Genomic DNA, 16,907 nt, shown 5'->3' on the forward strand with positions numbered 1-16,907 from the left:
ACTGGTTTAGCTACTTACCAATGGATATGTAATCTAGGGCGAGTAATTAGCCTCTTGGGTGCCTCACTTTTCCCATCTGTAAAACAGGGATAATAATAATACCTACCTCACTGGCCAGGTGGGAGGATTTAGTGGATTAATAGATCTCAAACACACAGAAGAGTACAATAAGCTCTTTAGAGCGTGAAGATTCTGTTCAGTGATGTAGAGCTAGAGCAGTCGTTTATTTGCGTGTTACAAGATGAACTTGATACTCTGAGGGGCCATCTGACCCAATGTCCTCAGTCTGGTTTGGGAGCCCTGGTCCTTATCCTGGGGACACTCCAAACCCCTTGGGAGGGCATCCCCTAACACCCAGGGCACAGTCTCAGAACGGAGAGTCTGGTAAAAATGGTTTTGGGTTTTTGGTTTTTAGTAGGCTGTACGCCCAACCTGGGGCTTCAACTCACAACCCCTAGATCAAGAGGTGCGTGCTCTACCGACCGAGCCAGCCAGGTGTCCCTGGTAAGAATCCTTTTTAGTAGACCTGCAGGGGCTCATGATTTCTTTCCAGGATGAGTCCTAATAATCTGGTGAGTGTACTTGCAACATGTGTCGTTGCGCCCCCATTGGTGGTTTTGGTATACAGAACACCCCAGCCCCTGCAGATTGTCCAGTCCTTGAATTATTTAGAGCATGGTCTCAACACTTTGCTGTGGAGACTGAACCTATACTTCGTGGGTATTAAAGCAATGTCAACTGAGGATAGGGCAATGTAGATCAGCACACACTTTTTGGTGGACATCGTGGTACTAGCATTTAGAAATGTTCAAAGCCGAGCTCCTGGCTGGCTCAGTCGGTAGAGCATGCAATGCCTGATCTTGGGGTTGTGAGTTCGAGCCCCATGACGGGTGTCGAGATTACTTAAAAATAAAATCTTAAACAAAAATAACAGTGTTCAAGCAGCATGATCCAACATTTACACCTCTTAGGACCTATCCCGTAGAAATGCTTCAGTATGCAGTTATGCTGAGAATCCCTAAAGAATCATTGGAAATTAGAAACAACTCAATGGACCATCAAGAAACAAATGCTTAAACCAGCTCACCTACACTACAGAAGACATGTGCCATCACAAAGGACAGGGAGCTGTGAGTATTGATAGGAGAGTGTGTCCAAGATATATAACTAAGAAAAAAATATGTGGGACAGTATTTATGATTCAATCCTATTTTGGTTTTTGAAAGCAGTAATGCCGGCCTGAATTCATTTGGGAGAAGTGTGAAAGGCAAGAGAGATCTGAAGGGACATGCACGACAATGCCACTGGTAATCCTGGGGTAGGAGTGGAGGTGAAATTGGGGGCATTTTTCTTTTTTGTTTGTTACATGTGTATTACATTTGTTAGAGTTTATGTAACATATGTGATCAGAAAACACACACACACACACGCAGAAGCAGCCAGGTATCCATACTTGCGGGCTCTGTCGCTCCTGGGCATCCTCAGAGGTGGCCCGGGACAAGCACAGGGTCTTGGTAGGCATCCCTCAGCACGTGTCAGCAGAAATCAAACTCTATCTTCACGGGACACACGTGCTGAGGCTCATCTGGATATATGAACCCTGAGTTTTCTTCCCAAACTGTGCTCTATACTCATTTGGCGGGGCAGGGGGTAATGGAGAGAGGCTCTCTAGTATTTAACAGAAGTTCGAGAGTTTGGCTGAGACCCAGGAGACGTGCAGCCAAATCCCACCACAGGGGGATAACAATAGCTGGCCTCCCTGTTCCACGAGGTTGTTGTGAGCATCAGACCAGGTTTTGGATGCAAAACGACTTTCTGCACGAAAGGGAACACAGAGCAACTGATCTTCCTATTCTGTGCCCCACGGGGACTGCAGAGGGTCACCAGGAGGGAGGACAGCCCCTGAGCCCCCACCTGGCGGCGCAGAGAACTGCAGAGAAGGACAATAAGCAGGCACGGCCCCTTCCAGGGCCGGTGGTGAGGGTCTGCATTCCCTGTTCACTTCCCAGCACGCAGCCCCGAAACCCCGCCAGCAGGCAAGACAGCTTCCCAGCCCCCAGCAGCATCTCTGTTCCAAACCCTGGTGCCTGCGAGTCAGAGGTGTCGCGCACTGCAGTGAGCCGGCTGCATGTGACTGCAGAATGTCTGTGGCTGCAGAACCCGCTGGAGGACACAGCCAGGCTCTCACGGGTCCCACCTGCTGCGGCCCAGGCGCTGTCAGGCAACAGCGGCTACCGCTCACAGCCCACCTGGAACTCTGCGCCCCACTCCCACCCTCGCCCTTACCACTGACATTCGGCTGAGATCTGGGATTTCTGTGCAAAACGACTACAGAAGCCAATCGGGCTTTGTACAGGTCAGATGAATCATCCCCCAACTCATTGCTCCCAGTTGAACCACTTTCCGCTGCCTCAGCCATCCCTCCAGCTCAGCAAAGTGCTGCTGAGCATCGCAGGCAGGTGCAGGCTCTCACAGACAAAGGGGGGCGGGGGTAGGGGGCCGATGAGGGCAGATCAACACCTTTGCTTTCCAGGAGAAGGGGGCTGGTGAAGAGATGGGGCTTACCACTTCATTCTGATGGAGAGAAAAAGGTGGCTGGGTACACAATTCCTTTGGGCTATAGGCATTTCCCATTTTACAGCATTCATCCATTTGGCCTCAAGGCCTCAAGGCACTTTACAAAAATAAGCTGAAGGGGCTGCCCCCATTGCTCAGAGTGGTCCAGCACACCCCACCCTTCCCTGTCGCTCACTCCCCTGGAGCCACCCTGGCCTCCTGGCCCGTCCTCAAACCTGCCAGACACACTCTCGGCTCCGGGCCTGTGCACTTGCCATTGGCTCTGTCTGGAATGCTCTTCCCCCAAATATCTTCCCAGTCACTCCCTCACCTCCTTCTGATCTTTACGCAAATATCAACTTCTCAGTGTGGCCTTCTCTAAACAACTGACCTAACCGTAGAGCTCCCATCCTTGTACACTCTGCATCCACCTTCCTGACTTAAGTTTCCCCCATAGCATTTAAGCTCACTTGACATTCTATCTCCTGTATTATCTTCCTTATTGCCTGTCTCCTTCCAGTACAACGTAAGCTTCCCCTGAGGGTAAGGGTTCCGTCTGCTTTGTTCGCTGCTGTGTTCTCAGTGCCTGGCACGACATCTGGCACAGAGTAGGTGCTCAGTGAATGGCTTTTGCTGTGATTTGCTTTGCTAACCTCCAGTCCCTGGCACCTCGGCCCTTCTATGTAGACGGGTGAGCAGAGCCACAGGAAAGGTAAAGGAATGGAGGAGAGAGGTGACAAGAGGAGCATTAGCAAGTACGGAGAGGTGGTAAGGAGCAAAGTGAAGGTCAGGAGATTTCTGATTAAGTAACAGAAGGCTTGGAGAAGGGCACATGCCGAGGAGGAGGAACCACACGGCAGAGAGGGAGACTCTCCAGAAGACTCTCCACGAGGTCACCTGAACAAGCAGTCGACGCTCAGGCAGTAGACACGGGGCTTGTCTGCAGCCTTGTCTCTTGCTATAGAGCCATCCTCTGTAGGCCAAGGAGCTGTGGACAGCAGGCCTGGGAACAGGAGCAAGAAACCAGGAAGGAAGGGAGGGAGAGAAGGCGGGATGGGGCCAAGTAAAAGACCACATGGATGATCCAGGGAAGTCTGGGTGGCAGACGGTTGGCCATGGAAGGAACCAAAGGTGAGAGGCCAGGGGAAGTTCAGCAGGACAGAAAAGGGAGCAGACTGGAAGGGCAGCAGAGAGAAGGTGGCCTTGGAGGAAGGGCAGAGGTGGGAGCAGGCCTGAGGACACTGCTCTTACATATTACATAGGACCAGACACACCTCACAGGCCCTGTGGGCGGAAGCGTCACTGTTGCTCCTACCACCTGCCATGGAATTCCGTGCGTCTTTCTTTCTTTCCTTTTTTTAAGTTTTATATCTTTGTTATCCTTAAGTTCTTTTTTTTTAAGTTTACTTATTTTTTTTAGTAATCTCTATAGCCAACATGGGGCTCGAACTCATGACCCCAAGATCAAGAGTTGCGTGCTGCTCTGACTGAACCAGCCAGGCGTCCCTATCTGAAGTTCTTAATTCTTACGCTCTTTCCCAAGGATGGATGGAGATATATGTATACATATATTTATTTAAAAATAAATATATATTTATTTAAAATATATTTATATATTTACAGATATAAAATATATCTGTAAATATAAATTTGGAAACTTTTTATTATTTTGGTCATGTTTAGGAGGGTTAACATTATGGTGTCTTTCCCTTGAATTTGGGAACAAGGTCAGAAAAGTCACTCTCTGAAATGGAATCCATCAAAATCAATAAAGAACAGATGCTTTTAGCCACTTGCCAAATAATTCAAATTAAGAGGCAATTTATAAATGGAGATACAGAGACTAGAATGCTTCTTGAGGCACTCCCTAGGAGAATAGGGTTTGAGACTAGAGCTTCTCAGTCTAATCAAGGTGATCAATTAGGATCTATCTTCAGAACTGGAATGCATTTAATGCAAATGAAGTTGTAAGTTAATCCAATCATCTAACATATCCAATCTGATATCCGAAGTACACTGTATGGAGTTTAAAGATAGTACAAGAAACAAGAATTTTGAGGGTATATCCAGCTGGTTCAAAGGAGATTCTTCTCTGATTTGAAAGCCCCAATCCTGATTTTCTAGACATCCTGATCTGGAGAATGGAAACAAATCCAGCTACCCTAGCTAATGATAATATTTCTCAAAAACATCTAATTGCCTTTGTTCTAATTCTTTGCTTAGTAAGCTAGCTTGTGATCCAAATCTGTAAGAAGGCCACTTTAAAGGAATGCCCACCACAAAGGTTCTAAGCTAAGAACCGCATCTGTAATCTGGCCAGAGAGAAATAGCCTATTGTTAACTGGCAAATGGGCGTGCTTGTACACATGCCTTCAGTCACCTGTGAGTTTTGGGAAGTTGTGTTTTGGTTGCCGTAGGCCTGGTTACCCCAGGCAGTGGAGATAAAATTCTGTTACCTAGTCCCACAAAGCTGAGGACTGGTCAAGAAGCTCTGGGTTAGCCTCGTCCAGGTGTTGACAACAGGGAGAGTTTGTCCAAAGCAGTCAGCCTATTTCTCCTTTTTGTTTTCTCTCTCTCTCTCTCTTCTTTTTTTTTTTTAAGATTTTATGTATTTGAGAGAGAATATAAGCAGGGGGAGGGGCAGAGGGAGAAGCAGGCTCCCCACTGAGCAGGGAGCCCGATGCGGGGCTCGATCCCAAGACCCTGAGATCATAACCTGAGCCGAAGTCAGGCGCTTAACCAACTGAGGCACCCAGGTACCCCTTTGTCTTCTCTTTTAGCTGCAAATTCAGTGGCCAAAATATTTAGAGGAGTCCACAGTGCTACATCCGACATGATTTCAATAAACTTGGCATCACGTCACCAATATGCTACACACTTTCCAGTACACGTTTAATCAACCCATTGTCTTAAGCATTCCTCCCTAAAGGAGCAGAGGACTGAATGCACGATATAAACTCTCTCATCTGAGATGTTTGTGGCTCTTTTGTCCTATAATCAGGGCAACTTAATGAAAATAGTAGCAGAGGGAGCTAAGAAAAGAGCTCAGGAGGACAAACAAAGGGCTTACCCTTTATCTCTGGAAGATTCAACCAGCTCCACTCTCTTTTCTGGAGATCAAATCCTCCTCAATGCCACAGCTTTCCAGCTCAATAGCAGAAGACCAGATTCAGACCTGTTCTTTCTAGCCAAAATAATTTTATTCCATTTTGCCTATTTTGATAACAGTTTCCTTCCCCTCCCTGCCTCCAAATGCATTTCTGTGCTCTGATCTGCCTCTTGAGCAGCCGAGGATGACTAGCTCTGGCTGTTCCTCGTTATCACAAGGAAGAACAGTCTCACCATGGAAGGATATCAAGATATGTGACACATGTGCCACTCAGGAGGGTGATCAACCTCTTCAGTTCAAGTGACAAGAAAAGAATGGTCCATTAGTCAAATTCTACCAGTCATGTTAAAAATATACTTCCATCAAGTAGACTTCCTTCTCTAAATGCTATAGGACAGTGAAAAATGTGTAGATAAATGAGATTTGTAATCTTTTGTCTTCTAAGGACACATGCTTCAGGCAGGGTGCAGGACGGCTAAATAGATGCTTCAGGAAGGTCAGCCTGAAGACACAAATGGCCAGACACATAAAGCCATCCAGGGTCAGCCATACTGACCCCACCAAAGAGGCAGTGGGGCCACCTGCTGGAAGATTTGGACATTGCTCTGGCTGCTTAGACCTCTACCTCCTTGATGTCCTTTGAGCCAGGTCTATGGCAGAACCACAATCTTTTTCTCCAGCTTCTGTGGTGGGAAGAGGAAATTTCTCATTATCTCATCCAGCTCTTCAAGGGCCAGCTGGGCATGGAGCTTGGCCACGTCATCAGGCTCCAAGCGCACCACATGTTTCAGCAGGTGGTAGAGATCCTTGAGGACATCCCTCAGCACCTGTATGAGAGAGACAGCGTCATGACGATCTGTCTACTGTGCCAGAAATTTCTCAGAACGACCTATCTACCGTCTCCTTCCTGAGAAGTTCTGTGAGGAAACTCACAGGCTCCCTGAAGAAGATTATGAATGGCCTTCTCAGATGGAAGGAGGGGTAGCTGTACTGAGATAGGCTTCCCTTTGGGTTTCTCATGACCCCTGACGCCTCACTATACTGGCCTTGGGGGCTGCTACTCCCTTTTAACTCCAGGCCAAAGTAGAGATCCCAGGCCCCTTCGTTCAGTCCCAAAGCATGGCACAGAACTCAGGACCACAGACAGGTCATGGTGCCCAGATAGGGTGACCCAGGGTGCCCAGATAGAGCATAATTACCAGCACCTTCCTCTCTAGGTCCCACAAAGCCCTCTGCGGACACCCATCTGCAGACATCTATCTTAGGAGACCCAGAAGGCTATCTCTTCAGCAAGCATGCCTTTCCTTGCCACTGCTTTAAAAATTTTCCACCCCCCCCAAAAACAAAAAACAAAAAAAAAAGGAAAAAAAAAACAAAAAAGAAAAAAAAAACCCAAAATAGAACACAAAATAAAAAAATAAATAAAATAAATAAAAAAAATTTTCCACCCCAGTTCCATCTCCATGCCCTTCTTCAAGTCACTATAATTTTATTTTTCAACAGCAACATTGCAACAGGAAACAAGGGAGGGCTCTGTAGATAGAGCCACACCCATCTTTCACTTCCAATGCTCTCATCTTAGGCTCTGGTATAGAACTGAGTAGGTGGCAAAGCACCTACTCCCCGGAGGTCCTAATTTCCTCCAAAATCCTCCTGGCTTTGGAGTTATAACTTTTAGCAGGAAACAGGTTTCAAAAGAACAGGTAAACTCAAGTAAGAGGCCTTAAGGATCAACTGGCCAAACTAGAGACTGAAGACTCTGGGTCACAGGGGGTCACAGGACTTGTCTGCAGCTCCTTGTGAAATTACTTCTGGTCTAGGGCTCTTTGCCTCAAAAGCTACTATTTTTGCATCAGGTACTGTATGAAGTATTTTTCATATATTATTCAATTTTTATGTGAAACATATTAGCCCCATTTTACAGATGAAAACATAGAAGATTAGAGGGTTATATAACATCCCAAGATTACTCGGCTAAAAAAATGGGGGAGCCAGATTTTAAACATCCAGAGCCTGTGTTCTTATTTGTTTATTTTTATGGAAAAGGTAATACAGTACAAAAAAGTACACATTACAAAATAAGTCTCAGGGAGGGGGGCCTGGGTGGCTCAGTTGGTGAAGTGTCCGACTCTTTTTTTAAAAAAATTTTTTATTAACATATAATGTATTATTTGGTGTTGAGTTTGATAAATTTGGGGTATAGGTCTGTGATTCATCAGTCTTTAACAATTCACAGCACTCACCATAGCACATACCCTCCCCATTGTCCATCCCCCAGACACCCCATCCCCCGACCCCCTCCACTCCAGCAACCCTCAGTTTGTTTCCTGAGATTAAGAGTCTCTTATGGTTTGTCTCCCTCTCTGGTTTCGTCTTGTTTCATTTTTCCCTCCCTTTCTCTATGATCCTCTGCCTTGTTTCTCAAATTCCACATATCAGTGAGATCATATGATACTTGTCTTTCTCTGATTGACTTATTTCACTTAGCATAATACCCTCTGGTTCCATCCACGTCATTGCAAATGGTAAGATTTCATTTTCTGATGACTGCATAATATTCCATTGTATATACATACCATGTCTTCTTTATCCATTCATTTGTCAATGGACATCCAGGTTCTTTCCATAGTTTGGCTATTGTGGACATTGCTGCTATAAACATTGAGGTGCATGTGCCCCTTCAGATCACCACATTTGTATCTTTGGGGTAAATACCCAGTAGTGCAATTGCTGGGTCGTAGGGTAGCTCTATTTTCAACTTTTTGAGGAACCTCCAGACTGTTTTCCAGAGTGGTTGCACCAGCTTGCTTTCCCACCGACAGTGTAGGACGGTTCCCCTTTCTCCGCATCCTCGCCAACATCTGTCGTTTCCTGACTTGCTCATTTTAGCCATTCTGACTGTGTGAGGTGGTATCTCATTGTGGTCTTGATTTGTATTTCCCTGGTGCCGAGTGATGCTGAGTACTTTTTCATATGTCTGTTGGCCACTTGGATGTCTTCTTTGCAGAAATGTCCATTCAAGGTCTTCTGCCCATTTCTTGATTGGATTATTTGTTCTTTGGGTGTTGAGTTTGATAAATTCTTTATAGATTTTGGATACTAGACCTTTATCTGATACATCATTTACAAATATCTTCTCCCATTCTGTCAGTTGTCTTTTGGTTTTGTTGACTGTTTCCTTTGCTGTACAAAGGCTTTTTATCTTGATGAAGTCTCAATAGTTGATTTTGCCCTTGCTTCCTTTGCCTTTGGCAATGTGTCTAGGAAGAAGTTGCTGTGGCTGAGGTCGAAGAGGTTTCTGCCTGTGTTCTCCTCAAGGATTTTGATGGATTCCTGTCTCACATTTAGGTCTTTCGTCCATTTTGAATCTATTTTTGTGTGTGGTGTGAGGAAATGGTCCAGTTTCACTCTTCTGCATGTGGCTGTCCAATTTTCCCAACACCATTTGTTGAAGAGACGGTCTTTTTTCCATTGGATATTCTTTCCTGCTTTGTCAAAGATTATTTGACCAGAGAGTTGAGGGTCCATTTCTGGGCTCTCTATTCTGTTCCATTGATCTATGTGTCTGTTTTTGTGCCAGTACCATACTGTCTTGATCATGACTGCTTTGTAATAGAGCTGGAAGTCCTGAAGTGTCTGACTCTTGATCTCAGCTCAGGGCTCGATCTCAAGGTTGTGAGTTCAAGCCCTGCGCTAGACTCCACATTGGGCGTGAAGCCTACTTAAAAAAAAAAAAAAGTCTCTCTTCTACTCCAGGCTCTTAGTTTCCTTTCTGAGAGGATATCATGCTTAATTGAGAAATGTTCTAGGTATTTACAAGCACACATTGTGCCTTTCCCCCTGCCTTAAAACTACAGAATTATGTTTTATGTTGTTATATGCCATCATCCCCGCTGACTTATTATATTTTGAAGATATTTCGTATAACTGGCATATACAGAAATACTTTTTAAAAAAATGGCTGCATAGGATGCATGTCACACAATTTATCTGCCAATGAAACTCATTTTTTTATCTTTTGATATTGCAAATATTGCTGCAATAAACACTCTGCCTTTCTGTCTTTGCAGACATGAACAAGTGTATCTATAGGACAAATATCTAGAAATGGAACCTCTAGGTCAAAAGGTAATGCACACATAAAATTGTGACAGATGTGGCCAGAGAGTTGCAATAATCTACATTTCCACATAACATTATATTCTCATCAGTGCTATGTACTGTAAATCGTTTATCTTTGCTTATCCACTAAGTGAAAAATGACATCATGCTGTTTTTAATATGCATCTAATAAATAAACTATATATTTTTTCTGGTATGTGTAACTGAATTTTACCTTACTGATTTGTAAGAGCTCTTTGTATATAAAAAAAAGGTCTATTATTTATTATATAAGTCACAAATGTTGTTTGTCATAGTTGGCATTTTTTTCTTTGTGAAATTTTTTTTCCAGGGCAGAAATTTGCACTTTTGATGTAGTTAAATTTATTAATTTTTCCTTTATGGTTTCTGGATCTTGTATTTTGCTTAGAAGAAGGCCTATAATAACCATGATGTTATGCTGTATTGTTCCTATTTATTAATAGTGCCACCTAACATGAATCATGTTGGGTTTATGTCACGATATGCAGGCATCTCTGACAATAACTGGTTCAAATGGTCTCTAAAACTTTCTCTCACCACTTTTATTTATTTTTAAAGATTGTTTTATTTTTTATTTTATTATTATTTTTTTAAAGTAGGCTCCATGCCCAATGTGGGGACTGAACTCATGACCCTGAGAGCAGGAGTCACACACACTACTGACTGAGCCAGGCAGGTGCCCCTTTCTGTACTTTGGAACTTCAAGCATTGGCTGTACCCTGAAGTCTATGCCAATGTGTAATTTCCAAAAAGGAGGAAGATCAGAAAAAAAGAAATAGGAGAATGTAGACATTCATCCATTTTTTCACTTTTGTGGCTTTTCATAGAAACCTCATAATAAATATATATTATAGCCTATGTACTATAAACATGGACTGTCTCTGAAAAAAAATAAAATAAAAAACTGGTTGCCTGGGGCGCCTGGGTGGCTCAGTCGGTTAAGCATCTGCCTTTGGCTCAGGTCACGATCCCAGGGCCCTGGGATCGAGCCCCACATCGGGCTCTCTGCTCAGCGGGAAGCTTGCCTCTCCCTCTCCCACCCCCCCTGCTTGTGCTCTGTCAAATAAATAAATAAAATCTTAAAAGAAAAACAAAAACAAAAACTGGCTGCCTCCAGGGAAGATAACTGGAGAGGGATATGGGAGAATTATATACTCTTGTACCTTTTTATTTATTTATTTATTTATTATTATTATTTTTTTTTTAAGATTTTATTTATTTATTTGAGAGAGAGAGAATGAGAGACAGAGGGCATGAGAGGGAAGAGGGTCAGAGGGAGAAGCATACTCCCTGCCGAGCAGGGAGCCCGATGCGGGACTCGATCCCGGGACTCCAGGATCATGACCTGCGCCGAAGGCAGTCGCTTAACCAATTGAGCCACCCAGGCGCCCACTCTTGTACCTTTTTAATATTGTATTTTATGAACATATTACCTACTAAAGAATAAATAAGCTTTTTGATTAACTGAATTAACTACTAGGCAAGGGTTTTCCATAAGGCCACTTAATAGGTAGAAGAGATACAGAACCTGACTTTAAAGGCTCACTGTCTGGTAGGGACGGTAAGTCATACACATAAATAAAGAATACAGAAAAAATACAGTAAGTGTCCTAACAGAGCAGAGAGAGAGAGTATAAAGAGGGGTTACAGGAAACAGAGGTTACATTTTAGGAACAGGAAGTGAACTGGAGATGGTGAGCAGAAATGATAGGAAATGCTTAATTTGGTGGGTAACAAGTACAGTTGACTCTTGAAAAACACAGGTCTGCACTGTATGGGTCTATTTATGTGTGATATTTTTGACAAATACAGTACTGTAAATATATTTTCTCTTCCTTATGATTTTCTTACGAACATTTCCTTTACTCTAACTTACTTTAAGAATACAGTATGTAAGGGGTGCCTGGGTGGCTCAGTCGTTAAGCATCTGCCTTCGGCTCGGGTCATGATCCCAGGGTCCTGGGATCGAGTCCCACATCGGGCTCCCTGCTCAGTGGGGAGCCTGCTTCTCCCTCTCCCACTCCCCCTGCTTGTGTTCCCTCTCTGTGTGTGTCTCTCTGTCAAATAAATAAAATCTTAAAAAAAAAAAAAAAAGAATACAGTATGTAAGGGGCGCCTGGCTGGCTCAGTCGTTAAGCATCTGCCTTTGGCTCAGGTCATGATCCCGGGGTCCTGGGATCGAGCCCCGCATCGGGCTCCCTGCTCCGCGGGAAGCCTGCTTCTCCCTCTCCCACTCCCCCTGCTTGTGTTCCCTCTCTCGCTGTGTCTCTCTCTGTCAAATAAATAAATAAAATCTTAAAAAAAAAAGAATACAGTATGTAATATATATAACATATAGAACATATATTAATAGATATATTAATAGACCCTTTATGTTATCAGTAAGGCTTCTGGCCAACAGTAGGCTATCAGTAGCTAAGTTTCTGGGGATTCAAAGGTTATGCGTGGAGTTTTGACTGCACTGGGGTGGGAGTGGGGTGTGGGCATCCCTAACCCTTGCATTGCTCGAGGGTCAACTGTACAGGAACTGGGCCTGAAGTCCCCTGAGCTTTCCACACAAGTATGGTAAGCGTGTAGCATCCTATATCTTGGACTTGCTAAAGAATAGAGAAAGAGCCTTTTCCATCTTTTGCTATTCTTGAACAGCATGGGTGCTGGGGAGTGGAAAGAGGAAGGTAGGGGGGAAGGGGCACACAAAACAGGCCCCCCAGGCAACTTGCCGGTCTCCCCCTTGTCTCCTGTGTTCCAGGTGCTGGTGGGGTGGACCTTCTTTCTTTCTTTGAGCAAAGCTCCTTCTCAGCACAAGGCCTTTGCATATGCTGTTCCCTCAGCCTGGAAGACTATTTCGCCTCCTCTTCACCCTGCAACTCCTACTCACCCTCAGCCTAAAATACCCCTTCCTCAGGGATGCCTTCTCTAACTCCCATCTAGGTAAGTCTTTCTACCCAGCCTGTAGTACTGTTTGTAACTCGTATCACAGTTGTAATTTAAATATTTACTGTGTAATTAAAAGTGTGTTTTCCTCACTAGATGACACGTACTATGACGCTGCGGCCATATCTTGCCTTGTTCATTCTGGTGTAGTCCCAATGCCTTATATAGTGACTGGTACATGGCAAATACCTAAAAAATTTCTGAATGAAAGAAGGCATGTCTGCATGCTACTCCTGGCCAGTTTCTCGCTCAGTAAAAACTAAAAATTTGAAGAACATCTATTGAAACAGTGCCAGACAACCAGGCTCAGGCTCGCTTCATGGGTGTGTGACCTGAGCAGTCACATTAGGTCCCACAGTCAAGAGGGCCACATGCTTGGTTCAATGATCTCCTATGGTTGTCTTAAAATTCTTAATAATGGTATCTTTGGATTTGTATTTTTTAAGGGAAGTACAGTGGGACAAACGAGCCTCAGCGTGAGCAGATGAGATATGCCCAACATGTGTGTCCACCATTCTCTGCCAGTGCCTCCTGCACACAGCATCTGCCATGCCCCAGAAGCACAGAATTCTGAGGGACCCACAATGTGCAGGAGTTCAGCAAGACTTGAAGCCAGAAGAAGGGCAGCATGTTTGTTATATTCATGACTGAGCACATGGAGACACAGACAGCCCCGAGAGGCCATACTTTCCATTTGAACCAGAACTTGCTTCAAACACAGAAAGAAGACAATGGCTTTCTAAGAAACATGGATGAGTAAGGTATCCTATAATATCCTTCATGTTGAACCAACCATTTACTCTGAAACTGATGATATACAGGAAATAGGACAATACACAGTTCTTTGTTCCTTTCAGTCCTTTGTTCTTCACCAGTAAACCAAAGGTAAAGAGCGTTGACAGAATGTGCACGTATCAAGAAGAAAAATAAAAGCAGTTGAGCTAGTTTTGTGCAGTTTCCACTGTTCTGCTGAGAAGGAAATATGCGTGTATAAGCTACAGAATATAATTTGTGTAATTTTCGTGATTCCACATATGAGTTGAATGCTCTCTCTCTTTTTTTTAAAGATTTTATTTATTTACTTGAGAGAAAGTGCGCACACACACTAGAATGGGGGTGCAGGGGAGGAACAGGGGGAAGGAGAGGGAGGGGGAAAGAATCCCAAGCAGACTCTGTGCTGAGTGTGGAGCCTAATGGAGGGCTTGATCTCATGACCCTGAGACCATGAACTGAGCGAAAACCGAGAGTCAGCTCCCTGCTCATTGGAGAGTCAGCTTCTCCCTCTCCCTTTGCCACTTCCCTTGCTTGTGCTCTCTCTGTTAAATAAATAAAATCTTAAAAAAAAATAAAAATGTTAAACAATTTTTCTCTACTTAGAACATTAACAGCAAATAATACACAAATGACAAGTTGAGGGAGAGAAAAATTGTGAAAGAAAGGAAAAAACTTTCTATATATATACCATTAACAGCATGTTTTTCTTATTTTTCTGAACCAGGTATCCCACCTTTTCACTCTGCACTGGGCCCCACATATTATACAGATGGCTCCGCAGAGAACTCTCACTGCTCCTTGCCTAGTGTTGCCACATAAAGTGCCTGAATACTGTGCGCAAACCTCACAGAGATGCTGCCCAAATGTGGAGCAACTGTTTCGGGGTTTTCTCAGGTAGCTGCTGAGATGCCATGGGAGTGGGTCTCCTAGCACCGGCGCATGCAGCCTGGGGGAGGCGGGGGGCACTATCCCCACTGCCCTTTGGTAACCTCTCTTTCCTCGAGGCTGGCAGTGTGAAAAGGAGAGATGGTTACTGAGAGAGGATGACTCCCAAGAGCTACTGCCTCATGATTACTCACTCATCCAATAATCATTATTACGGGCCTACTTCGTGCCCAGGCAGTGTGCTGGTGATGAAAAGGATGAATAATGCACGAACCCTACCCTCTGGCAGCTACAGCCTAGCGGGGAGGCAGACACACACACACACACACACACACACACACACACACACACACACACACACACACACACACTTTTATTTGTAGACAAAGTGTGGCACCACGGAGTGGCTCGGGGAAACTTTAGCAAGTCCCCTCAGCCTCAAGCCACCTTAAATAAGTGCAGATTCTAAGCAAACCTGGCCTGCTTATTATGTGAACATAATTTAAAGACAAGTCTCCTGACACTCTTTCCAATGGCATTCAGCCCAAAGTGTCTCTTATAGAGAAATTCTAGAGTTCCCACTGTTTATTACAAGGTCATCTTTTTTCTTCTTCTAGAGGAATCTTTCACCTACTCAGAAATATCTTTGAGAATTTTTGCTAGAGCCTTCTAACATTCAAAATAAGGTTAGCTTTTACTTGTTAAAAAGGGAGGTTCTAAGGCATTCTGTTCTGTTAAGATACTCTGCTCCTTCCTGGTGTGGGTAGGAATTGTCCCCTTGGCACTGCTGTGTCCTTAAAATAACAATAATGCTTGTTCAAACACTACTTCATACTTGAGGGCGCTGAGCTCCTTGTTATCAGTTACCGGATCTCCTTTTTTGGGTAACTGAGTGTTAGGCAAAGGCTCCTTCTTAATTAATGGGTCTATTTTAGCAACCCATCCTGGAAAGGCTTCTTCCCAATCCCTGTAACACTGGGGATCCCACACATCACAAGGACTTCCTCTGGACTCCCCAAGGATCAAAGCTTCCTGCTAGCCGGGGATTGTCACCAAATCCCACAGATCAGGGGTTGAATACAAGGAGAGTTCAAAGGTAAAGTTACTCACAGGAGCCACTGTGGTGGGCAGGATATAGGCAATCCCACGGAGGAAACCTTTCATTAAGAGTTCAACACACCTGCTCTTCATCCCCCACCCTCTGCATCAAGGCCCAAGGACTCCAGGGAAAGGCAGAGGGAGTACAGGTGTGAGTGGGGATAGGTGCATCTCATCCAGAGGAGATCTGGCTTAGCTTTTGTAACTGGTGGTTGAAAGAAACATTTTCCCCATCTGAGTTCTTAGGCCAGGGATATCTTTTTTTTTTTTTTAAGCTTTTTTATTTGACAGAGAGAGAGACAGCGAGAGAGGGAACACAAGCAGGGGGAGCGGGAAAGGAAGCAGGCTTCCCGCGGAGCAGAGAGCCCAATTCCGGGCTCGATCTCAGGACCCTGGGACCATGACCTGAGCCGAAGGCAGACGCTTAATGACTGAGCCACCCAGAGACCAGGGATATCGTAAACAAGTACCCAGATTCTTAGTCTGAAAAGTCTTTGGAAAGGGGTGGGGTTCATGTGTTTTCTTAAAAGAATTTAGAGCTCACATGCAACACACACACACACACAAGTACACACAGGCGCACAACACAGTGGGACCCGATTGGGTGGAGGCCCACACGCAGGTGGTGAAAGAATCCACCCAAGGCAGAACAAAGGAGACAGAAGTTTATTGAGTACACTGCAAGGGAGCCATGGGCAGGACAGCAAAGGAGAGACTGTCTGCCAGGAGTCAGGGTGTGTGTGTGTGTGTGTGTGTGTGTGTGTGTGTGTGTGTGTGTGTGTGTGTGTGTGTGTGTGTGTGTGTGTGTGTGTGTGTGTGTGTGTGTGTGTGTGTGTGTGTGTGTGTCAGTCAGCAAAAGAGAGACTGCCAGGAGTCAGGGTGTGTGTGTGTGTGTGTGTGTGTGTGTGTGTGTGTGTGTGTCAGTCAGCAAAGGAGAGACTGTCTGCCAGGAGTCAGGGTGTGTGTGTGTGTGTGTGTGTGTGTGTGTGTGTGTGTGTGTGTGTCAGTCAGCAAAGGAGAGACTGCCAGGAGTCGGGGTGTGTGTGTGTGTGTGTGTGTGTGTGTGTGTGTGTGTGTGTCAGTCAGCAAAGGAGAGACTGTCTGCCAGGAGTCGGTGTGTGTGTGTGTGTGTGTGTGTGTGTGTGTGTGTGTGTTAGCTATTGTTAAGGAGGGGAAGTGAGGAGGTATGGGAACATATGGGATTTCCTTTTTTTGGTACCTGTACCAGGTTCTACTAAGTAGCCCATTGGCCACCTAGGGCTTATGGATATTTTGAGGTGGGTCGTCTAAGGAGCCTGCTTGCATTCAGCGCAGTGGTCACTGTGGGCCCTTTTTCCTTACTCAGGTATCCAGTGCTCAAGCCTGTTGCCTAAAAGTGGCCTCTACAACACACACACACACACGCACG

General features: G+C 44.9%; 1 protein-coding gene across 1 annotated transcript in view; it reads right to left on the reverse strand.

The window, feature by feature from the left end:
- Nucleotides 1-18: 18 nt before the first annotated feature.
- Nucleotides 19-16,907, reverse strand: part of TANGO6 (transport and golgi organization 6 homolog) — a 196,195-nt gene continuing 179,306 nt past the window's right edge. Inside the window, exons 18-19 of the mRNA XM_027618723.2 lie at nt 6,291-6,492; nt 19-76 (exon numbers count right to left, since the gene is read on the reverse strand). Of these exons, the coding sequence (XP_027474524.2) occupies nt 6,316-6,492 (177 nt within the window). The 3' untranslated portion in view covers nt 19-76; nt 6,291-6,315. The remainder of the gene's footprint in view (nt 77-6,290; nt 6,493-16,907) is intronic.

This window comes from Zalophus californianus, chromosome 17 (genome assembly GCF_009762305.2).
Source record: "Zalophus californianus isolate mZalCal1 chromosome 17, mZalCal1.pri.v2, whole genome shotgun sequence".
NCBI classification, from domain to species: Eukaryota; Metazoa; Chordata; class Mammalia; order Carnivora; family Otariidae; genus Zalophus; species Zalophus californianus.